Source organism: Leucopleurus acutus, assembly GCF_964270905.1.
Source record: "Leucopleurus acutus genome assembly, chromosome: 7".
In the NCBI taxonomy this organism is placed as follows: Eukaryota; Metazoa; Chordata; class Mammalia; order Artiodactyla; family Delphinidae; genus Leucopleurus; species Leucopleurus acutus.
In genome coordinates, this window is record NC_139150.1 from 56,158,391 (window position 1) to 56,185,174 (window position 26,784).

The following is a 26,784-nucleotide window of genomic DNA, read 5'->3' on the forward strand; positions in this document are numbered from 1 at the left end:
AAAGTTTCGTGCTAGAGATTTCTCACTGGACGATGCTCCATAGTAAGGTAGACCAGTTGAAGTTGATAGTGATCAAATTGAAACAATAATTGAGAACAATCAACATTATACCACGCAGGAAATAGCTGACATACTTAAAATATCCAAATCAAGCATTGAAAATCATTTGCATCAGCTTGGTTATGCGAATTGTTTCGATGTTTGGGTTCCACATAAGTTAAGCAAAAAACCTTCTTGACCATATTTCTACATGCGATTCTCTACTGAAATGTAAAGAAAACGTTCTGTTTTTAAAACAAATTGTGACCTGCGATGAAAAGTGGATACTGTACAAAAAAGTGGAATGGAAGAGATCGTGGGGCAAGCAAAATGAACCACCGCCAACCACACCAAAGGCCGGTCGTCATCCAAAGAAGGTGATGTTGTGTATATAGTGGGATTGGAAGGGAGTCTTCTATTATGAACTCATTCTGGAAAGCCAAACAATTAACTCCAACAAGTACTGCTCCCAATTACACCAAGTGAAAGCAGCACTCGCTGAAAAGCATCCAGAATTAGTCAACAGAAAACGCACAATCTTCCATCAGGATAACGCAGCACTGCATGTTTCTTTGATGGCCAGGCAAAACTGTTACAGCTTGGCTGGGAAGTTCTAATTCATCTGCCGTATTCACCAGACATTGCACCTTTAGATTTCCATTTATTTCGGTCTTTAAGAAATTCTATTAATGGAAAAAATTTCAATTCCCCGGAAGACTATAAAAGGCACCTGGAACAGTTCTTTGCTCAAAAAGATAAAAAGTATTTCAGGAACTATGAACTTGCCTGAAAAATGGCAGAAGGTAGTGGAACAAAAGGGTGAATACGCTGTTCAATAAAGTTCTTGGTGAAAATGAAAAATGTGTCTTTTATTTTTACTTAAAAAACAGAAGGCACTTTTTGGCCCACCCAAAAGAATTGTTTTGACTCTAAACACTATTTTTTACAGTGATATCCTCTCATGAAGATCAATATTAATATTTCATTTGTCTGGCAATAGTGAAGGAAGCTCACCAAGCAAGGAATAAGCAAAATGGCTATCACTATTGCCAAGTTCATATATTTCATTAATAAAATTCCTCAGGTCCTTACTATGAGCCTAATTCTAATAATACGGATACTTGCTTTGTAACCGACAGTATATCAGCTAGGGCGAGTACATGGACACACGTAAGAAATGACAGGCTGACAATGAAGAGACAGAACAAAAGCAAAAAAACAAGCAGACAAAAACCTTCAAAATAAATAATCTAAAGGCCTATTGGTGAATGTTTAGAGTAACTGAGATCAATAGATTTTTAGGGTATCAGTACAATTATGGATATTCATAATGATCCCTGAGTCATCAAAAAAGTGTTAAATTATGTTCAGTATAAAGGAGGCAGGGAAATTTTTTCATTAAATGATTAAAGGAAGAATTTTAGTACTGAAGGTTTAGGTTTCAGCTTCCTAGAAAATGCAGTTAAGTGGAACCCCTTATTCCCAAGTGATGACAGACAAATAAACTGGTATTCTCCAATACTAACATAAAAATTCAATAAAGTGAACTATTACAATAACATTTATCACACTCAGTATCAGCTTTTGTAAAAAAAAATAAGGAATGGCACTGAGATGCAAACTTCTACTATTATTTCCTTTATGCTGTGTGGCCATTTCATTGATTGAGATAAGTTGTTCATGAAAACAGTTGTTTAGTCAGGTAATTTAAGGGGAAAGTAGCCTGTATACTGGTAATCTCAATAACATTATCCCCACTAAGTTCAGTTCCAAGAATTTCTATTTCTTGAAGAGCAGAAAACATATTTTAAAACTAATATGCAAATATCAAGGGTCATGGACAAGTTAAAAATTTAGAGACATAAAATCTAATCAGTTAAAACCCATACATAACCTAAAATTTTCTGATAAACATGTCCCCAAGGACTATAGAGTCAAATATTTGTAATTTATGTTTTCTTTTACTCTTGTACTTGTTCCTGTGAAGGAAGGCAATATGTTTATACCTCATACCACCAATGGAAGGGGGGTGGATGGCTTTACAGAAAAACTCAAGGATGCCTGCAAAAGTCTTTTTCTCTTACAATACATACTATAAATAAGTATATAAGCCAATTATGCTTAAAACTATCCATTAAGAAGAAAACCCTAATTCATAACATGGGAACAAATTAAAATGCATATGTTATTGTCTAACTGCAGCTAATAAAAACCAATTAGCAAATTTAATTAACAGAATTCTGTTTAGAGTCATGAAGTATGGACTAAATGGCTTCTGCAAAAAAACTATAAATAAAACCCTGATTAAGACTATTCTTTCCTATTAAAGAACAGAATCAGTCCTTTATAAGCATACATATAAAATATATTAAAAAAACACTTTTGGCTGAGGAAAAAATATTTTAATATAGTTTGAGAAATACATCACAGAGATAAGTTTTAAAACAACACTTGGGGTTCATTCCATATGAAGAGATTGCTGATACACTCAAAACAAAACAAAAAACCCCTCACAGTCTAATAAGGATTCAAACCATTTTTAATGGAAATAATTGTAAAATATACAGTTTTCTGCATTCTCAGTATTGTACACAATGTGTATTGAACATGTTTTCTTCTTAATTGATGGCTATCAGTATGAACATTATCCCATCTCTTAGATTATAGCTATACTCTCAGGGGTATCATATGAGTGACTTCCAAAATGCTTAAGGCTGTTTTACCTCTGTATTAAACGACCTCAGAAGGTTGTACTTTTATGGTACTTTAATTTCCTTCCTTCAGAATGCTACCAATATGTTCTTTCTGAACAGCATATAAAATGACTTTAACAAATCTGCTGATATGAATGAAGCTTGCTGTATCACTAACCTTATTATCATACATCATTCTAGATTAACAGGTTCTGAGCAAAGACCTAAAAGTGGTTTCATGATGTTCCTAAGGCATAAAACAAAGGGATTTTTTTTTAATGGTGATTGATTTTTTTCAATGCTTAAAGCCTTCTCCATTTATTTATTGGTATGTAATTGTGTTTCAAATCTATAACACAATTATAAATGTCAGTTAAATGGGTATTACTGATTTCATAAATAATTGTTTTACCAAGTGTTGAGTGAATAAAAATAATGCCCCTTATACTCTAGTCTCTCAAGAACAATAAAAAGTGAAGGTAAAGATTAATTGTGAATTTAGTATAGTGAAAGTTAAAAAAAGACCTTCAGCTGATAAAGGTTCTTTAAAAAGACATATTGTTAAGCATGTATCAAAAACATCTGGGGCAAGATTAAACAATTTACATACGTTATTTATGTCAGAGCTAATTGAAATTTTATGTTACTAAGCAATAAACTTCCATTAAAAACATATAATTATAATTAAGAATAATTATATTATTATAATATATAATAAGGTAAGCACTACCCAAAAAACTACCAGTCAGAAAACAACCAACCAGTATACTGGGAAATATCTAAAACTATACCTGATATAAACCAGGCAAACAAAATTAATTTACTTGCCCCAGCACCATTTTTGTGTATTAAAAATGAAAACTAGACCACATAGGAGAAATAAAGGAAACAATGTTTCTATTTTTCATTGCAAATTTTTATGTAACTCAGGACAACAAGATTTAAAAAGGCTTTAGGAAGAAGCAGGAATAAATTTTAATGCTGACAATAATAGATAGAACTTTTGGATCAACACCTACCGATTTTTTTCTACTGTTTTCCAGATCTTTGAGTTCATTCTCGATTTTTGTGATTAATTCCCTGAGTTCATCAAGATTAGTGCAAATAAGCTAAAATAAAACACAAAAACACAGCTTGATAACACATAATATAAAACACCCAAAATGTGGTAACAGAATTTGTTTTAACACACACTGAATTCACAATTATTTGTCTTTGTAACAGCAAAATGCAAAGAAAGCTCCGCAGTTTATATTTTAAAAGGTATTTACTTGTTATGATGTATGAACTTCAGGCTTTCACCCCACATCCCCACCTTTCAGTTTGCTTTATAATCCAGGTACTTTTTTTTTTTTTTTTTTAACATTCTTAACTTTCAGCCCAGAATGACAAAGATCTGGAAACTCACCCTAGATTTCACAGGTTACTGAATCACCTTTAAGAAATGCTTCATCAAGCAGTCTCCTAGCAGGTGAATAAATGCACCCCTGGAGAACTATCATTTTACCTTTGCTTTGGTTGCTAACTATACAATTTAACAAATTGCATTACTGCTGTTGGGATTGCTAATAAAGAGGGACTTCAACTATATGAATATATTCAAAGAAGTTAATGAAATTACTTATACATTCTTAATATGATCTTCTTAGTAGTCCTTAATAAGACCATCTCCAGAGATAGCATCTATTTCCTTTCATAATTATGCGGCTCATTTAATTTCACCTTGGTAATGCTGGCAAATGGCCAAAACACTTGGTCTTTAGTTATTAATTAATAATCAAACTAGTTTGGCTTAATTACTAAAGATTTAAACAGTGAAGTGTCAGCAGCAATAACAAAAATATTAGTAACTACATTTTAGTTCTTGTATAATTATACTGAATTTTCCCAATTTGATACATTTTACTTTTTTTTCTAAAATAATTTAAGCTTATATTTTAAAAAATCTGTTGTGAAAAAGAAATAGACGATTTCTAAAAGATAACTGCAACCACATATAGAGGAAAAGTTTTAGATTAATGAAAATCTTGTAATGTTTATACTGTGTGATAATGAAAAATAAACCCACTATACTTATAAAGCTACTAATTCATCATTAAATTTTTATCAGTCCCATGTTTCTTACATTCATTAATTTCTTGTAAGGGTGTTGTTTTCCTAAAAGGTATATTTTCTTTTAAAAGAAAAGAAACAAAAACAACAAAAGCAAAAGTAGGTTACAACAAGATCATTCCTCATGACTGTGTGACAAAAATGAGAGACTAGGAGCACCGACACTTTCTTTATCATTAAGTTGAACCATATGAAATCGCTGATATGCCTTTGATCTACAAAAATGGCAACATGGTTCAACCTAATAGACAAAGAAAAAGTTATCACAGATAATATAAATTATACTTAGTATTAACAATTATTAGAAACATCTACATAATTTCACACTCACAGAACTGACAAAGCAGGGAAAATATGTATTTAAGTAACCCAAATTAAATAATTTCAGAATAGAAAACAGTATGAGATGATGTAGTAGGACAGAGCAGCTGATATTTATTACACACTACACATTTCCATCTGCCAAATCTAGAATTATGGAAGAAATGCTGATGGTTAAGCAGTGCACTAGCTAATTATCTAAGTGCCTCTAGAACTAGATAATGTCTTCAACTTCTGTTATATCACTAAAACCTCAGAACCATGTTGGCCCTACACCAGGTTTCTAGAAAGTACTCAATGGGAACTAAACTTTCCATTGTATAATCTGCTATTATGACTACCATGTCAAATTTGCCACAGAGCTTGTAGATGGTTACACCCTTTTCACTGAACTTGATGTATTAGTCAATAGCACACCATGGATTTCTCATTTGCACATATGGCAAAGCTCAGAGGAGTTTTCACTTGCATCTCAGCTGTCTCATTACACATGGAGTAAGGGTACATTTTGCATGTACGTTGTAGAAACTTATGGTAACAATGAAAACATATACCCCTACACCTGACCACATCCTAAAAAATTTAAGATCTTTTAATTAGCAAGCAAATATTTACATTCCGTTTAAGGGAACAGATACCACAGTTGTGAAGTCAAATCAGAAATGATTTCCACAGCCTAAGAGCTATAAGTAAGCTGTACTACATCAGTGCTTCTCAAACTTTAACGTGCATAAGGATCATCTGGGAATCTTGTTAAAAGGAGGTTTTTGATTTAGTAGGTCTGAAGCAGGACACAGGATTCTGCATTTCTAACAAGTTCCCAGGTATGGTCTGAAGATCACATTTTGAAGCAATAATGTACTAAATGATTATGAATTACAAATCTGCATGGCTATGGAAACATGCTAGTAGTATAGAGCTGAATGAGTATGAAAATTCAAAAAGATTTATTTCCAAATAGGGGATGGAATAGTGAATTAAATGCACAATGATAAGACAAATGTTTCTTAAATGACATGACTCAAACATAAATTTTGCTGAATTTGAGGGTCAAAATATTTTTAGCAACATTTACTTTGAAGTTATCTTAAAATAACTTAATATCTACATGACAATTTATACTCTTTATATACTAATATATACCTCTCTCTACATATATATGTAATACCTAATATATATACCCAAAATATACAGTCAAGTTAAGATATTAGAAAATTCTTGCATGGGAACATAATTCTAATTTTATTACTGATATCAAGGGAAAAATAATTTGATTTATGCCAATTCTGTCATATATACACTCTATTCCTTTTCTCTACAAAGTAAGGCATATGTGTGGCCTTTAAACTCAATTCATTTTCAAATGGTGCTTTTAAAAATAGAATCAATCCAATAAGAAATGTTCACCTCAATAAGGAGAACAGATGCATTATTTGAACAAAGCAAAACAGCTTATTAAAACCTCCTTCTCATTACCTTACATTTGAAAAAAATATCTAAGGCTCGGTGCCTCCAGGGGTGAAAATGAAAGCTCCATAGCAGCTTGGATTACAGTTGGGTCACACTGCCAACACTCATAGGAGAAGGTTTTCAGTCATACTGCAGAGGTTAGAAGAAGAGCTTTATCCCCCAGGAAGAACCTTTTCAAGGATGTCACACTCTCCCTCAAATTAACCTTTCACTTGATGCAACCCATGAGAGAGTCACAAAATCATAAATCTTAGAGCTGAAAGGAACCGCCCCCAAAATGTGATTTGGTGCAAACCTTGGCAAAGGCTAAAAAGGTGTATCTCCAATTCATATACAAGCTAGTTAAAATTAACAGAGATAAAGTAACCTAAGATGACACACTCAGAGAGAAAACCATGGAACCTAGGACTCCTCCTCCTCCTACTAGATCATATTCTTTAAGGGTTCCCTCTAAACAAAATAAAACAAAAAAACTAACAATAATTGAACATGTATTATAGTTTTAAGAATTAATTTATACCTAAGCTTTCACTTCTATTAAATGGTAAATATTAAAAGGCCCTCTCTCCAACTCAAGAAGCAGAAGTGTGTGTATACAGTGAGGGAGGGGAGGTCCTATAGAGATTGAAAGAACTCCATGACTACATCTCAGAAAAATTACAAAGTAAATTATTTCTTATTTTATCACTACTTCAAGCTAGATATTATGCCCTTTGGGTATAAACTCAATAGGTTTGAGAGGTATTTACTTTATTGATTCCAAAAAGGACACAAATAAGGTAGCATACAAAAGTAAAAGAATATAGTAAATTACATTAAAAAGCAAAAGGAAAACAATGCAGTCAAAATGAATAGGTCCAAATAAAATGGATCACATTTACTACCACTCTAATAAAACACTCCAATAATTTATTTAAAAAATTATAAGTAAAACAATAAATGCATGGTGTAAATTCAAAATCTATATTATATTTAAAATAAAATTATATTGACATCTGTTAAGACTACGATGACAGGAAAATTCCTTCCCAATTCTATGATCATCATATCAGCAATACTGACTACTTCAAAACTTGCAAATGAAGATATCATGTGACATGACAAGTAAGTCTGATTAACAAGTTAAAACATTTTATACCACTATATGGTTAAAACCTGATGTTTCTCTCAATGTACTATATATAAAAATGGAAAAAATTTTAAGGGGAAAGTAAAACCCCATGATGTTAAAAGTGAAACAAAAAGTTGAAGTTGAAAATATTTTATTAGGATACATTTCACATGAATGAAGAACAAATGAGAAGGATAAGGATGTGTAAAGAAAAATAGTTTTAAAGAAAAAAGGTAGCAATTCAAAATAACAATACAATCAAAAGGTCCTTAACTCAGTGAAGCAGTTAAACTCTAATTTTACTTTTGGTCCCAATTTGTCACATTGAAGATAGTACTTTATTTCATATCCCTTAGTTTCTCCATTGGTTAAATGGAAAAATAGAGTTTTTTCAGAGGTATGTTGGATCAGTGAGTTTATGCTTATGTTTAAAAATAATACTACTATGTAAGTCTTAGTCAACAGCTGGATTCTGGATTTCCTTTGCAAAGGAGCCTTTCGAATAAGGCACATATATGGAATAGGAACAAGTACACATGACATGAAAGATTTTGATTACCAACAAAAAGCAGAGTCACGGTAACTAAGGCTTTTAAATTATTTTAAAGACTTATCTTATTGAGACTTGACAAACTAAGCTTTAAGAATACTTTCTGGGACCTTCAAGATGGTAGAGGAGTAAGATGTGGAGATCACCTTCCTCCCCCCAGATACATCAGAAATACATCTACATATGGAACAAATCCTACAGAACACCTACTAAACGCTGGCAGAAGACCTCAGACTTCCCAAAAGATATATATTTTTCTATCCTTTGTCTCTTTTTGTGAGTGTGTATGTGTATGCTTTTGTGTGATTTTCTCTGTATAGCTTTGCTTTTACCATTTGTCCTAGGGTTCTCTCTGTCCTTTTTTTTTTTTAAGTATAGTTTTTAGCACTTGTTATCATTGGTGGATTTGTTTATTGGTTTGGTTGCTCTCTCTTTTTTGTATGACTTTTTAATTTTTAATAATTTTTTAAAATTTTAATAACTTTACTTTATTATTATTTTTCTTTCTTTTCCTTTTTCTCCTTTTTCTTCTGAGCCATGTGGCTGACAGGGTCTTGGTGCTCCAGCCAGGTGTCAGGTCTGTGCCTCTGAGGTGGGAGGGCCAAGTTCAGGACACTGGTCCACCAGAGACCTCCCAGCTCCACGTAATATCAAATGGCAAAAGTGCTTCCAGAGATCTCCATCTCAATGATAAGACCTACCTCCACTCAACAACCAGCAAGCTACAGTGCTGGACACCCTTTGCCAAACAACTAGCAAGACAGGAACACAAGCCCACCCATTAGCAGAGAGGCTGCCTAAAATCATAATAAGGTCACAGACACCCCAAAACACACCACCAGATGTGGTCCTGTCCACCAGAAAGACAAGATCCAGCCTCATCCACCAGAACACAGGCACTAGTCCCCTCCACCACAAAGCCTACATAACCCACTGAACCAACCTTAGCCACAGGGGGCAGACACCAAAAACAATGGGAACCACGAAGCTGCAGCCTGCGAAAAGGAGACCCCAAACACAGTAAGATAAGCAAAATGAGAAGACAGAGAAACACACAGCAGATGAAGCATCAAGGTAAAAACCCACCCGACCAAACAAATGAAGAAGAAATAGGCAGTCTACCTGAAAAAGAATTCAGAGTAATGATAGTAAAGATGATCTAAAATCTAGGAAATAGAATGGAGAAAATACAAGAAACATTTAACAAGGACCCAGAAGAACTAAAGAGCAAACAAATAATGATGAACAACACAATAAATGAAATTAAGAATTCTCTAGAAGGAATCAATAGCAGAATAACTGAGGCAGAAGAACACATAAGTGACTGGAAGATAAAATAGTGGAAATAACTACCACAGAGCAGAATAAAGAAAAAAGAATGAAACAATTGAGGACAGTCTCAGAGACCTCTGGGACAACATTAAATGCACAAACATTCGAATGATAGGGGTCCCAGAAGAAGAGAAAAAGAAAGGGACTGAGAAAATATTTGAAGAGATTATAGTGGAAAAGTCCCCCAGTATGGGAAAGGAAGTAGTCAATAAAGTCCATGAAGCGCAGAGTCACATACAGGATAAATGAAAGGAGAAACATGCCAAGACACGTATGAATCAAACTATCAAAAATTAAATACAAAGAAAAAATATTAAAAGCAGCAAGGGAAAAGCAATGATTAATATACAAGGGAATCCCCATGAGGTTACCAGCAGATCTTCCAGCAGAAACTCTGCAAGCCAGAGCAAGCGGCAGGACATATTTAAAGTGATGAAAGGGAAAAACCTACAACCAAGATTACTCTACCCAGCAAGGATCTCATTCAGATTTGATGGAGAAATTAAAACTTTTACAGACAAGCAAAAGCTAATAGAATTCAGCATCACCAAACCAGCTTTATAACAAATGCTAAAGGAACTTCTCTAGGCAGGAAACACAAGAGAAGGAAGAGACCTACGATAACAAACCCAAAACAATTAAGAAAATGGTAATAGGAACAAACATATTGATAACTACTTTAAATGTAAATAGATTAATCTCCCACCAACAGACACAGACTGGCTGAATGGATACAAAAACAAGACCCATATATATGCTGTCTACAAGAGACCCACTTCAGACCAAGGGACACATACAGACTAAAAGTGAGGGGATGTAAAAGATGTTCCATGCAAATGGAAATCAAAAGAAAGCTGGAGTAGCAAGCCTCATATCAAACAAAATAGACTGTAAAATAAAGACTATTACAAGAGACAAAGAAGGACATTACAGAATGATCAAGGGATCAATCCAAGAAGATATAACAATTGTAAATATTTATGCACCCAACATAGGCGCACCTCCAAACATAAGGCAAATGCTAACAGCCATAAACGAGGAAACTGACAGTAACACAATCATACTGGGGACTTTAACACCCCACTTTCACCAATGGACAGATCATCCAAAATGAAAATAAATAAGAAAATCACAAGCTTTAACAATACATTAAACAAGATGGACTTAACTGATATCTATAGGACATTCCATCCAAAAAGAGCAGATTACACTTTCTTTTCAACTGCTCATGGAACATTCTCCAGGATAGATCATATCTTGGGTCACAAATCAAGCCTTGCTAAATTTAAGAAAATTGAAATCGTATCGAGTATCTTTTCTGACCACAACGCTATGAGACTAGATATCAATTACAGGAAAAAATCTGTAAAAAATACAAACACATGGAGGCTAAACAATACACTACTAAATAACCAAGAGATCACTGAGGAAATCATAAAATACCTAGAAACAAATGACAATGAAAACACGATGACCCAAAACCTATGGGATGCAGCAAAAGCAGTTCTAAGAGGGAAGTTTATAGCAATACAATCTTACCTCAAGAAACAAGAAAAATATCAAATAAACAACCTAACCTTCCACCTAAAGCAATTAGAGAAAGAAGAACCAAAAAACCCCAAAGTTAGCAGAAGGAAAGAAACCATAAAGATCAGATCAGAAATAAATGAAAAAGAAATGAAGGAAATGATAGCAAAGATCAATAAAACTAAAAGCTGGTTCTTTGAGAAGATAAACAAAATTGATAAACCATTAGCCAGACTCATCAAGAAAAAAAGTGAGAAGACTCAAGTGAATAGGATTAGAAATGAAAAAGGAGAAGTAACAACTAACACTGAAGAAATACAGAGGATCATGAGAGATTACTACAAGCAACTCTATGCCAATAAAATGGACAACCTGGAAGAAATGGACAAATTCTTAGAAAAGCACAACCTTCTGAGACTGAACCAGGAAGAAACGGAAAATATAAACAGACCAGTCACAAGCACTGAAATTGAGACTGTGATTAAAAGTCTTCCAACAAACAAAAGCCCAGGACCAGATGGCTTCACAGGCGAATTCTATCAAACATTTAGTGAAGAGCTAACACCTATCCTTCTCAAACTCTTCCAAAATATAGCAGAGGGAGGAACACTCCCAAACTCATTCTACAAGGCCACCATCACCCTGATACCAAAACCAGACAAAGATGTCACAAAGAAAGAAAACTACAGGCCAATATCACTGATGAACATAGATGCAAAAATCCTCAACAAAATACTAGCAAACAGAATCCAACAGCACATTAAAAGGATCATACACCATGATCAAGTGGGGTTTATCCCAGGAATGCAAGGATTCTTCAATATACGCAAATCAATGTGATAAACCATATTAACAAACTGAAGGAGAAAAACCACATGATCATCTCAATAGATGCAGAGAAAGCTTTCGACAAAATTCAACACCCATTTATGATAAAAACCCTCCAGAAAGTAGGCAAAGAGGGAACCTATCTCAACATAATAAAGGCCATATATGACAAACCCACACCCAGCATCGTTCTCAATGGTGAAAAACTGAAACCATTTCCTCCAAGATCACGAAGAACAGAAGGTTGCCCACTCTCACCACTATTATTCAACATAGTTTTGGAAGTTTCAGCCACAGCAATCAGAGAAGAAAAAGAAATAAAAGGAATCCAAATCAGAAAAGAAGAAGTAAAGCTGTCACTGTTTGCAGATGACATGACACTGTACACAGAGAATCCTAAAGACGCTACCACAAAACTACTAGAGCTAATTAATGAATTTGGTAAAGGAGCAGGATACAAATTTTTTGTTGTTGTTGCAAGTTAAGTGTTATTTATTTTCCAGGATACAAAATTAATGCACAGAAATCTCTTGCATTCCTATACACTAATGATGAAAAATCTGAAAGAGAAATTAAGGAAACACTCCCATTTACCACTGAAACAAAAAGAATAAAATACCTGGTAATAAACCTACCTAAGGAGACAAAAGACCTGCATGCAGAAGACTAGAAGACACTGATGAAATAAATTAAAGATGATACAAACAGATGGAGACATATACCATGTTCTTGGATTGGAAGAATCAACATTGTGAAAATGACTATATTACCCAAAGCAATCTACAGATTCAATGCAATCCCTATCAAACTACCAATGACATTTTTCACAGAACTAGAACAAAACACTTCACAATTTGTATGGAAACACAAAAGACACCGAATAGCCAAAGCAATCTTGAGAAAGAAAAACAGGGCTGGAGGAATCAGGCTCCCTGACTTCAGACGACAGTACAAAGCTACAGTAATCAAGACAGTATGGTACTGACACAAAAACAGAAATATAGATCAATGGAACAGGATAGAAAGCCCAGAGATAAATCCATGCACATATGGTCACCTTATTTTTGATAAAGGAGGCAAGAATATACAATGGAGAAAAGAGAGCCTCCTCAATAAGTGGTGCTGGGAAAACCAGACAGCTACATGTAAAAGAATGAAATTAGAACACACCCTAACACCATACACAAAAATGAACTCAAAATGGATTTAAGACCTAAATGTAAGGTCAGACACTATAAAACTCTTAGAGGAAAACATAGGCAGAACACTCTGTGACATAAATCACAGCAAGATCCTTTCTGACCCACCTCCTAGGGAAATAGAAATAAAAACAAGAAACAAATGGGACCTAATGAAAACTAAAAGCTTTTGCACAGCAAAGGGAAACATGTCAAGACAAAAAGACAACCCGGAAAATGGTTGAAAATATTTGCAAATGATGCAACTGACAAAGGATTAATCTCCAAAATATACAAGCAGCTCATGCAGCTTAGTATCAAAAAACAAACAACCCAATCCAAAAATGGGCAGAAGACCTAAACAGACATTTCTCCAAAGAAGATATACAGATTGCCAACAAACATATGAAAGGATGCTCAACATCACTAATCATTAGAGAAGTGCAAATCAAAACTACAATGAGGTATCACCTCACACCAGTCAGAATGGCCATCACCAAAAAATCTACAAACAACTGCTGGAGAGGGTGTGGAGTAAAGGGAACCGTCTTGCACTGTTGGTGGGGATGTAAATTGATACAGTCACTATGGAGAACAGTATGGAGGTTCCTTAAAAATCTAAAAATAGAATTACCATATGACCCAGCAATCCCACTACTGGGCATATACCCTGGAAACCATAATTCAAAAAGAGTCATTCATGTACCCCAATGTTCACTGCAGCTCTATTTACAACAGCCAGGACATGGAAGCAACCTAAGTGTCCATCCACAGATGAATGGATAAAGAAGATGTGGCACATATATACAATGGAATACTACTCAGCCATAAAAGGAAACGAAATTGAGTTATTTGTAATGAGGTGGATGGACCTAGAGTCTGTCATACAGAGTGAACTAAGGCAGAAAGAGAAAAACAAATACTGTATGCTAACACATATATATGGAATCTGAAAGAAAAAAATGGTTCTGGGCTTCCCTGGTGGCACAGTGGTTGGGAGTCCGCCTGCCGATGTAGGGGACGCGGGTTTGTGTCCCGGTCCGGTAGGATTCCACATGCTGCGGAGCGGTTGGGCCCGTGAGCCATGGCCGCTGAGCCTGCGCGTCCAGAGCCCGTGCTCCACAACGGGAGAGGCCACAACAGTGAGAGGCCCGCATACCGCAACAACAACAACAACAAAAAATGGTTCTAAGAACGTAGGGCCAGGACAGGAATAAAGTCACAGAAGTAGAGAATGGACTTGAGGACATGGGGAGTGGGAAGGGTAAGCTGGGAAGAAGTGAGAGAGTGGCATGGACATATACACACTATCAAATGTAAAATAGATAGCTAGTGGGAAGCAGCCACATAGCACAGGGAGATCAGCTCAGTGTTTTGTGACCACCTCCAGGGGTGGGATAGGGAGGGTGGGAGGGAGACGCAAGAGGGAGGAGATATGGGGATATATGTGTATGTATAGCTGATTCACTTTGATATAAAGCAAAAACTAACACACCATTGTAAAGCAATTATACTCCAATAAAGATGATAAAAAAAAAATATATATATATAAAGAACACTTTGTATGACTGTTATAACTGTGTACAAAAAGAGAATTCACATGTTAAATTTCTCTCTCAAATATTAAACAAATTAAAAGGCTTCTGGGTAAAAATGAACTTTATTAAGAAAATCAATATTCACTTTTCAGTATAAAAGTCTTACATTATAAAACTAACACAGAGGGCTTCCCTGGTGGCGCAGTGGTTGAGAGTCCGCCTGCCGATGCAGGGGACGTGAGTTCGTGCCCCGGTCCAGGAAGATCCCACATGCCGCGGAGCGGCTGGGCCCGTGAGCCATGGCCACTGAGCCTGCGCGTCCGGAGCCTGTGCTCCGCAACGGGAGAGGCCACAACAGTGAGAGGCCCGCGTACCGCAAAAAAAAAAAAAAAAAAAAAAAACTAACACAGAAAAACAAAAAATAATTTAGTCAGTTTAACAGAGTAATCAGTAACTTTTAAATTTGACATAAAAGTTTTTATCACCAACATGCTAAAGACTAAAAATAAAAATATTTCCTAACTTTTTACAATTATTGCTAAGTAGAAAAACATGACAAGTTCCCCTATATGCCAATGTATAACCCGACATAACACTAGAGTAGGGAGGGCTCAGCATAAGTTTTCCCTCTAATAAAATATAATGATGCAAATAATATTACCCAGTTTTTCACTTTTCAAATACTTGTAGGCTTAATGATGAAATTTCATGATTTATAAAATATGACCAAATCTGAGATTTATTTCAAGGTCTTAAGTTCCTGGAAAAAGTGGTAAAGGTCAGTAATAGATGCTCTTGATTGATTTTCCTGCTCATAAACACAGTACTTTTTGTCTAAAGCATCTGGCATGCTTATTTGAAAAAATAAATAAGATAATAAAACAGTAAATTCTATCATTTAATCCTCACAACAATCCTAGGAGTGGGAACTACTATTATTCCATTGTACAGATGAGGAATTGGAAGCTTTGAGCAGTTAAGTAACTTACCTAAGGTTACCAAGTTAGGGCTAAGATGGCATTCGAACCTAAGTAGCCTGGTTCCAGAATCCATATGCTTAAGCACTATCCAGATTACTGACATCCACCTAGACCCACTGAATCAAGGATGGACCCTTAGAGGATGAAACCCAGGATTTTTCATTTTTAATAAAAGTATCGGATTATTTTTATACTATTTAAAGTTTGAGAACCACTGATATAACTGCTAGGAAAAACTGGTACAGATATGGGTAGTCCCATTATAATATATACACAAATATAAATACAATAGGTCTTTGACTGCTTACAGTGTATACTTTAAATAGGGGTGGGATGATTATTTTTTCACACTGAGGTATAGATATTTTAGTTGTGTATATAAACAAACACGGATTCTTCCTGAAGCAAACAGGCTTATAGGTTTGATCTAGTTTTAAAAAAGTCAACAACCACTATCAAATTAAAAAGTAGTTGAGGTCAAAACAGGATTCACTTTTTTAATTCACCAGAACTTAAATACAACAAAAACAAAAACCAACATTTCACACAATTTAATTCCTGGAAATGTTTCTGAGGTGCTAAATGTCATACTGCTAGAGCTTTTGAGAAGGAAATAAATTCAGTTCTTTGTTATATAATAACCAGTCTTCTTATATGTAGGAGTCTTTCAAATAATTAAAGAAACAAACTACATAGAATTATCATGAGAGGCAAAACTATAAGTTTTGCATGTAACAAAGTTTACTAGTGACTAATACTACGTCCTATTCTTTGCTTATTTGAAGCAAATGACCTATTTCCTGGGAAATAGCTGTCAATTTTCTTTCTCAGTAATACCATGGTATTTAAATTGTAAACCAGGCATAAGAACAACTGTTCTCATAAGTCTATTTCCCAACCCTAGCCACACACACACACACACACACACACACACACACACACACACACACCCCTCTCTCACCCCCAACCCCGCCTTCTTTCTAGGACACCTTAAGAACCAGGAAGAGCACTTTATTTTAAACAGTTCAATCTAGCAAAACATGTACTTTTGACCTTAAGTTTCTGAGTGGTAAGCAAATGGTTGGTAACTAACTAAAAACATCATTTACGACAGTGTTTTTCATACTTTTTTGCCCGCAACCCATGGTCAAAAATACATTTTACACTGCATGTCAGTAAACACACACAATGGAAACCAAAGTTTTATGAAACAATATTACCCTTATTATATTTGAAACTCTTAAAATTTCTATTTTAATTTTGTTAGCTTAAAAAAGAAACGCTGGTCATGCAATGCACTAAGCTGATTTCATGCCTCACTAATGAATACCACCTGCAATTAAAAAAACAAAACAAAAACTGTCTATGCTGTCTATGCTGTCTGTGCCACTTATTACATATAAAAATCCAACCATTAATACAGGAATGAAGGGGAATATCAACAGTGGACCAGATCTGTTCTGAGATCCATACTGCCAGGATGAATACTTTGAGGAATTAAGGAAAAAATGAGTGGGAGAAATAGCAAAGGCTAGCATGAAATCAGTGGAAGAATGAATGACAATATACTATTATAGCATTAAATAACACACACAAGCAATGGTAGAAAGGCCTCTAAGTAAACAGTAAATACACTTTTTTGTTTTTAACTGAATATGCTGGAACCAAGGTTACTTTATATAAAAGGATTTTGTAGAAATGGTTGTAATTCATCCTAAGGATGTCATTAAAAATACTCTAAAATACTAAAAGAAAAATATGTCTATTTTCTTTTACTGTTCATTTAAAAGTATTAAATTTTACCAATTAGTAGCTTCCATAAAAAACACTTCCAAAATAGAATTTTTACTGAAAAAAAGATGTGTCTACATTTTTGGATATAGGTAACTGTAAAACTCACATTACATATTATCAATATTTTCATAGTTATTACTCCTTTACTTTCTTCTTTAGTTTTGAGACTCACAGAAATTCATTTTAACATCACTTTTTTTTTGGCAATTAAGTGTTAATTTTATAATCTAAACCAGAAATAGATTGGACACGCTAATACAAAGAAAAATTTTAAAGAAATAGTCATTTGTTGTAGAAACTCATCTTTCATAAAGTAGAAAATAAAAGTATTATTTAACTAGGGTGAACTTCTCTGCTTATTCTAGTATCAACTACAAACAGAAAACTCTTCACATAATCAGATAGCAGTACATACAAGTACTTTTTTCTTTTTGCAGAAATGTTTAAAAAACCATTCAATTAACGTTTACTTAATATTCTCTCTGAAGTTCATATATAGCTGTGTTAAAAGTTTTGTTTTTTAAGTTAATAAGTCTGCTATTTCTATAGTGCCCAAATAAATGAAAATAAAATGGATTACCTACACAATGCTACCATGTACAAATTATAGTTAGTTCTTGGAAGACTTTCATCTACACATTTACTTGATACATATATATATATATTTCTATTAAATTACTTCTACAAAACAGTATAGCGTACAGAAAACCACAGAGATTTTTGACTATCAAGAGACAAAAAGAGAGGTAAAAATTTTTGAAATACTAGCAGATTAAATTTTAGCTATATCTACACTTGCAGGGAAAGTCATAGTTGGAAACATCTCATTAAAAGTATTGTGTGTTATGGCGGAATTTAGCCAATCTCTTGAGGAACAATATAAACACTGAAACAAAAAATTAAACTAAAAAGTATTGAGACAAAATTGAAACATTTACCTGAAATTCTGGTACAGTAGGTGACTTTGTGACAGTTTTCCTCTTCTTTGTGATTGCTTTTTTAGATATGGATTTTTTTCCTTTCAAGATTAAAAGAGAAAAGCTTCATAATGCTGTTTATAGCACTTCATTAACAAAACCCAAATTACATAGAACCTTGAAAGTTAAATTATAACTAACAGATGGCTTCTAGTGAGTCAAATAAAAATGATAAATCAAAACAAGCCCCAGCAAAAGCAAACATTAAACTATAACTACCTGTAACAGACATATTAACAAATGGTGTTTTCTTTCTATAAGAACCAAACTATTATAATCTCCAATGTGTTGCACAGTACCAGAATTTATTACAATAAGATTTGGCAAAAAAGTCACATTACTACTGCTTAGTTAAAATCTAATTCACAACTTAAAATGAGGTTACATAAGAAAAAACCTTACCTTTAACAATGACTTCTGTAGTCAGGAACTTGCATACAACTATACTCTGAAGACTATGGTCTTTATTCAACCTAACGTGAAAATCCTCTCAGTAGCTTAGGAAACAGGGTTTTCCTTCTATCCCTTTAGTTCTGCACTCACCTAATGGGCTGCCGTTGGCAGTATTCAATAACCAGTTTTAAAACAAGGTAAACATCTCCCTTTAAAGTGCACCTAGTCATTTGTGCAATCAGAAATCACTAGGAAAAATAAATCCACATTCTTAAAGAAATCTATTTCATAGCATAAAGTACATATAATCTAAAATATGTATTTAACCAGACAAAAGAAATATGTACATACATATAGCCTCTATTTTCTAGTAAGGAACATAGTCAAGTAAATGCTTTTCCCCCCATTTGCAATCAGCAAAATCAATTAATAAATTGTTACTTAATCAACAAACATGAGATACAGTACATTTTATGGGGACAACAAAAAATTATAAAATGGAAACCCTGTCCTCCAAGAGGTTACAATCTATGTAGGGAATAAAAAATTAATTAGAAATACTTAAAAGTTAATTTTAGTTCATAATCATTTGTACGCTAAAATCATCTTAAAAATCACTTTTTTTTAAAAGAGAAAATGACTAAGTACCGAAAGCAACTTTGCTGTACTACATAAACCCTATTGTTCTTTTCTAAATGTTTTCCTGCATAGATGTGATCTTGCACGAAAACAGTTATTGCAACATTTCATTCAACTCATAAGCGCAATTCCAGTTTACAATGTAATTGTATTTTCTTCTGTATTCCTCTTTCAATCATATCACAGAATTGTAATTTGGGTCATTTCTAACTTTGACTCAATAAAATGCAAGTATACCATACTTGAACTACTGCAAATTTTCAGTGGCTGAGATTCACATGGGTTTTAGTGTTTTGTTCCACTAGGTAACAATTAAATTTAAAAACCTAATGTAGGGACTTCCCTGGTGGTGCAGTGGTTAAGAATACACCTGCCAATGCAGGGGACATGGGTTCGAGCCCTGGTCCACGAAGATCCCACATGCCGCGGAGCAACTAAGCCCGCGAGCCACAACTACTGAAGCCCACGCACCTATAGCCCGTGCTCTGCAAGAAGAGAAGCCATTGCAATGAGAAGCCCGCGCACCGCAATGAAGAGTAGCGCCTGCTTGCCGCAACTAGAAAAAGCCCACGTGCAGCAATAAAGACACAACACAGCCAAAAATAAATTAATTAAAAAAAACTAATGTATATTTCTTTTCTTATCACTGTTATTTGCTTATGTGCTCACACAGTACCTACACTAGAACTAAACTCATACAAAAACAAGTGGGTGGGTGGCTGCTTTAGCAATATTCAAGAAGTGATTAAATTCTTGGTATCTCTATAATACAGCTAGTTACTGATTTCTAAACTGGATGCAATAGGTACCTCTCAAGGGGACTGATAAATCTGAACACCAAAATGCCTTTCCTCTATATGCTACCTTTACTATTCTTGAAAGTTCATGGGAAAAGATTTAACTGCTTGCTGACCTAAGACAGCAATTTGAAGGAAATGAAATCCTTCCTCATTCCTATTCCCCACCCCCTCAGCACTCCTCTAACTAGCTTTTTAAAAAATAATTTGATTTTGTATTTATTTCTTTATAAGCACAACAGAGGTCACTCTTGATATTCCCAATTAATTTCATATTGTTGCCACAGAGGCACTAAGGTACTAAATTCTCAGTTAACTCTAACAGTCACTCTGTTTGCCTGTAAATTAAGTAAATTAAGCAGCTGAGGTGGTTACTAGGCATCTCCTTTCATCATGTCATTAAGATACTTAAATGTTATTAAGTAACTAGAAGTAGTACTGTGCAGTAGTTTTAAGCTTGACTTTTGGAACTAAACTACCGGGGTTGGAATATCAGTTCTAACCACCTACTAGCTGCAAGACCTTGAGCAAATTATTTTATTTCCTTGTGAAGTTTCATCATCTCTAAAATAGGGATAACGATATCACCTATATTGTGAGAATTAAACAAGTTAAAACATGTTAAGAGCTTAGACTACTGCTAGGCACATGGTAAATCACCAATAAATGTTAGCTGTTGTTCTCATGTGCCTTAGCTAAGTTGTGGTAAAGGTTTAAACAAAATGTTTATTATCTTTTAACCTTCTTCAAATTCTTTTATTAACTTAGTCCTTCATTTTAGTTCTTCTTGCTCTTATGTCCTATGTGCTACCACTCGACTTCGTACACATATCAATTAATGTAACACTTATCATACAGTATTATAATTATCTGTTTATATGTTTCTCTTCCTTACTAGATTGGAAATTACTGACAACAGAAATCCTATTATTCATTTTGCATGTACAGCATTTAGCACACAAGAGAAATGATCCTTAAATATAAGAATCCTATACTTCATCAGAAATTTTATCAGTTTGGGGATAGAAAAAGGGAGGCAGGTAATTGTTTACAATTCTTAGGGTCAATCTGAGTCCATTTTATAATGAGGAAAACGCTGACAGACAATTTAAATAATTTACACAATTTACCAAAGAGTTTCACAACATGACCTAGGAACGGTAGTAAGGAAAATAACATTTATTGATAGCCTACTATGTGTCAGACACTTAGTAAGGTGATATATAAATTACCTCAGTTAATTCTGAAAACCACCCTCCAAGGTAGGCAACATCCCCATTTTAATAAGGGATAAATGAAGATCAAAAAAGTTACTTAACTTACTTAAGTGTTACACTGTAATAAGTAAGCCCCATAGCCAGGGACTCTAACACCAAAGTCCAAGCTCTTTCCATTATGTAATTCTAACCTCTCAAAAATCATAGTTACCATCTATTGATTCCTACCGTGTGCCAGGCACCATGCTAGGTGCTATGCATTTGCTTGCTATTCCATTAAACCTTGAAAAAATACAGCAAGGTAGGTATTACCTCATTTTTCACAGAGAAAGAAACAGGCTATAAACAGGTAAATAAATTGATGGAGAACTTACAGCTAATATGCACTGGAGCATATATTTGTACTAGATGTGTCTCACTTCAAAGCTGTGCTCTTTTTATGGTAAAATACTGCATTGTTTTCAGACATTCTACAGGGATGTAATCTGCACCTGATTGATTTCAGAGCATTCCTTTTGATTAGGGTTATAAGATTTGCATATTCACTATTACTTAATACCTTGAGACTATGTCCTCCACAAAACAATTTGAATACAAATTTTCCTGTATTCTTCAATAAAAATCAACTGTTACTTTTTATTAAATATTACTTTTAAAATGGAGCATGGGATACTGTAAAACCACACAGCCTTTGTTTTATAACCTGTTTTTGCTCCAGGGCAAGATAATATAGAGGGCAAGTTACATACTGCCCCCTAGTGGGCTTCCATTCCTCTACCACTTACTTGATCATAGCCACGGCTTTTACCTCCACTGCCCTAAGTCACCTAGTCCCATAAAATATAACCGTCAGAAGTCAGTTTAAAACATACAAAGAATTTCAACACAATTCCTGAGCCTAAAACACAAACATGGGCAAAAAGTGAGTGTCAACATGTACCTAGAAATGGATAAGGAAACTAAATATGGCCTAGTAATTGATACAAGCACAGCCTAATGAAGCTTTTTAAAATTACACTTAGATCAGCTCTAGAAGGAAGCCCAACTTGAGAGAAAAATATAACTAAAAATATATTTCACACTAGAACTTAGGCATAAAATTGTAGTATTCTAGAACATGGAGATACACTTACCAGAAAAATTAAGGTGACTATCATTCCCAATCCAACTCTTTCCTTAGTCTCTTATTCTTCATCTTTACCTTCACCTGGTTTTCCTGCCTGTATTCACTCCTTGGCTCCTTGGACTATTCAGGCTTCCACTTCAATACTCCTAGATTCGGCCTTCCCATGTTTAAAAATTATTCTAACACATACACTACTCTCTCAGTACTTTCATTTTAGGAATATTAATGTGAATGGATACTAAGACATTAATCACTGTTAAAAGTAAAAACCCAAGAGCATTTGTATTATAAGTGATTCTGGCAAGTGCCTAGCTAGACGGTGAAGTCACAGAAACAGTCTAAATATGGCTTTAATTTACTAAGTGTCCATATCTTGGCTAATATAAGTTTCTGGAATGTTCTAAGTAAGCCATTGACTTTAATAAAACAGCTGATTTTCCTTCTATTCTCCTTGCCTATGAGCAAATTTCTCATCATACTGGCATTTTTTAACACTATAAACTAATTCGATAACTCCTGAATACCTATTTCTTTTTTTCCCCTTTGACTCAGAATACTGAATTAGTTGTCAAATTCTGCTATTTACTGCAACATCTCTCTCAAAATGTTATTTTCTTCTGTCAGTGTGATAGAACAGTTATATAATCATTCCTTATCTGGATTTAGAATTTCCTCTTCCTGGAGTTATCTTCTATCCCTTCATTTTTATAAACACTGCCAGTTTCTTTTTATAGCTCTTTAATGGCATCCTAATTACCCTGCAACATTCCTTCTCCTAATCCTGCCATTCACTTACTAGCTGTGTGACCTTGGATACGTTAATAAACCTCTCTGTGCCTCAGTTTTTAAAAATCTATAAAATCTATATAATGGGGGGAATAGTAGCATCTACTTATGAGTTTTTATGAGGATTAAATGAGACAATATATATAAAGGCTTAGAATAGTGCCTGGCATGCAGTAATCATCATACGAGTATGAGGTTTTTGGAGGGGTGGGGGAAGTAGAAGGCATTAAAATAAAAGGACATGGAGTATAGTCGATTCTTTCAGTCTTGTACCTTGGCATCTTGAGTTGGTCCTCTAAGAATTTTTCCCATAAAGACAAACATAGTTAGGTTCTATAGTAATATTAACACAGAATTACACAACTGTTTCACAGATAAGGGCTTGGATATAATCAAATATTGTAGATTACATTACTTTCTCAGTCATTCCCTATAAAGCAGCTCATTACTTTCACACATTTGATATATTTTATTTCAAGCTCATTTCCCTGCACTGTATTCCTGATTCAATTATCTAAAATAGCACCACATACCCAGAAAGATATCACCTCAAAATGGCATATTTCCATCATTCAAACACCTTTTAAACCCTCAACTTTTCAACTTTTTCCTTAAGTTTTTCTCTAATTATGCTTATTTTTTCACTGACACTTGGCTTAATTACGCCTCCATGGCTGTGCTCACATTATTAACCATTTTTCATCTACCCAATCCCCATTATTCTTCAAAGTCCTTCATCTTCTATTAAATCTTACTATAGCACACATGGATTTAGCCTCTCTTTGACCTTTGTATGGTCTTTACCATATACTTAACAATTATTAAATGAGGCTATTTACTATTTTTGAACCTTAGTTTCTTCACCTATAAGAAACTAACACCACTTGTCTTATTTATTTTAATTGGTTTAGAGGAGCTCACACAAAATGATTTGGTTGAAAATAACGACCATGTAAGGAGGGAAAAACCCTCCAAACCAAACTGGTTGAAATAAATAACTTAAAATACCACAAGCTTTTTTGTAATAATTAATGTATCTTGAATCATTTTTGTTTGTTTTTTTCAGGTTTTATAAAAAGTCCTCTCATTTTAAGATTTCTCACTCATTTCACTCAACTCTACCTGCTCTACACAATCTATAATAGTGCATTACCAAAAACAACCAAAATGTCCAGTAAGGAGGTTGGTTAAATGGACTACACAATACACATAACACAATCCTACACAGCCATTTAAAATGATGCTATAGAGATCTATTTATTGCACAAAGATGTTCATGGTATACTGTCATGTGGGAAAAAAGCAGATTGTAAAATGGTATGTATAGTATAATCCTATTAAAAAATATAAATGCATTAAAAGAATGTGAAAGATACATATTAAGGGATAAATCTTAGTTATACCTGGGAGAACCGCATTATGTGTGTTCATTTATTCATTCAATAGATTCTTACACAATGAGTTAGTCACTGTGCTAAGTGCTAGGGATGCAAAACCAGAAATAATCCTTCTGTCCTCAAGAATGTTATAGAACAGAGGGAGACAATCATCAAAACAACCTAGAAATTCAACTATTAAGAATAAATTTTATAAATAAGTATTATGAAGGAGAAGTATCTAGTGCTATAAGTATGCATATTTGGGAAAATGCCAATGTTTTTCTATTCTACAATGCTTCCAAGAGTAAGGAGCTGGCTTAAATAAATGAAAATAAATTCAAAATTTACAAAGCAGGAGGAAGAGTCCAATTCTGAAAAACAGATTAAAATGCTTATGGATTGCAAAAGTGCCTCACAGCACACTAAAATTATCAAATCATTTTCAACCAATTTATCTTTGTGCCTTCTACTAAAAATCATCTGCCATCACAATAAGCTTTACTAAATCTGGAGATTCCACCAAAATTTAGGGCCTGTGTAATCAACATAAATTGGACCAGGTTAACTACGTAAATCTCGATTAACTACATTTAGTCCACCCTAAGTAAAGGTTCATAAATCAGCCATGGGTGACACAGCTTTATCCCAAAGCACATTCTACAGAATACTATTCCTTGAAAAAAGCTCTGTATTCAAGTAAACTTGAAAAATACTGGGTTAAACAAAACTAAACAGTTTTCTTCAAGATTTTCTGAAGTCCTTAATATACTGGCCCAGAATCACTTATGTACAATTCTACAGTCCAAAAGGTTCTGAAAACTGAAGTTTTAAAAATAATTTATATGATAGCAAAACCTGACATAAACTGTTATGAGGTTCTTTGTAGTCTTCATCTCATTTAGTTTGACTATTTCATATTTTTCTGTAGAAATTATACATTTGATTACATGGGCTGCCCTAAGCTCCACTGGGGATGTTATTTAATAAACATTATATATATCATAATACCCTTCTAAAATCTGAAGATTTCTGAATTCCAAAACACATCTGGTACAAGAGTTTTGTAAGATGCACTGTGGACCTGTACTAATGCACAATGTGAATCTGTAAGAGGAATATTTCCCAAACCTGTGACCATGAAGCTCACTTTTAAAAGGAGTAAGAAAGGAAACACTGGATTAGGGTATGCCCCTAACTATAAAAGGCCACAATGTCATATACCTAATAAAAAAACCTCAGGGCAAAGCCTCAGATAGACAAGTGTACAGAAAGACGTAAAACAGATGTTTTGTTGTTGTTATATCATTTTACGTAGTACTGTTATGCCAGTAAGAAGTTTAGTGAAGAAACTAAAGAATTGGCCTATGCTTACTCAATACTAACAAGGGAGAAGGAAACTGTATTAGCCAGATCCTAGTATTTGTGCCACTGAAAACTGACTTTCCAAAATTTGCCCTGAAGATAAAATGAGAAAGTGTATAGGCGAGTGCCATTATTTTCTTCTACTTCATTCCTATAAGCCTTCTCTTCCCAACAAACAGCCTCAGACAGCATGAACCGTACTCACTGAATTTGCTTCTGAGTTTTATTCACCCACTTGTCTAGAACTAGACATGCAACTCCCACAAATTTTTTCTCTGATCTACAAACACTCTGAACTTCCATTTTAAAAATGAAGCAACACTTTATTTGCTTACAATACAAACTCCTTTTAATTCAATCCTTAGGAGTTAATATTTTTATTCTGCTACTGGTATAATCTGTATAGGAGCTACATCAATATCTATTTTATTTTATAAATCATCATAAGCCATAATTACTTTTCAACACATGAATAGTAGGTCATAAATGAACACTTAAAAGCTTTTAGGTGATAATGGTATTAATAAAACAATACTACATGCTTTGGAATTGAAAACAGTTTTTAAATTTTAAAATATTATTTAATATATTAGAGGCTAACATTTCAAAGAGAACTTGCCAAATCAGTAAAACTA

The 26,784-nt window shown here is 34.1% G+C and overlaps 1 protein-coding gene across 3 annotated transcripts in view; it reads right to left on the minus strand.

The window, feature by feature from the left end:
• Positions 1 to 26,784, minus strand: part of BRD10 (bromodomain containing 10) — a 105,140-nt gene that overhangs the window by 22,528 nt on the left and 55,828 nt on the right. For 2 of the 3 annotated variants that reach the window (XM_082842817.1, XM_082842815.1), the window contains 2 exons: positions 18,412 to 18,491; positions 3,752 to 3,841 (listed from right to left, as the gene is read on the minus strand). In XM_082842817.1, the coding sequence (XP_082698943.1) occupies positions 3,752 to 3,841; positions 18,412 to 18,491 (170 nt within the window). The remainder of the gene's footprint in view (positions 1 to 3,751; positions 3,842 to 18,411; positions 18,492 to 26,784) is intronic. The other variant, XM_082842816.1, reaches the window with a different exon arrangement.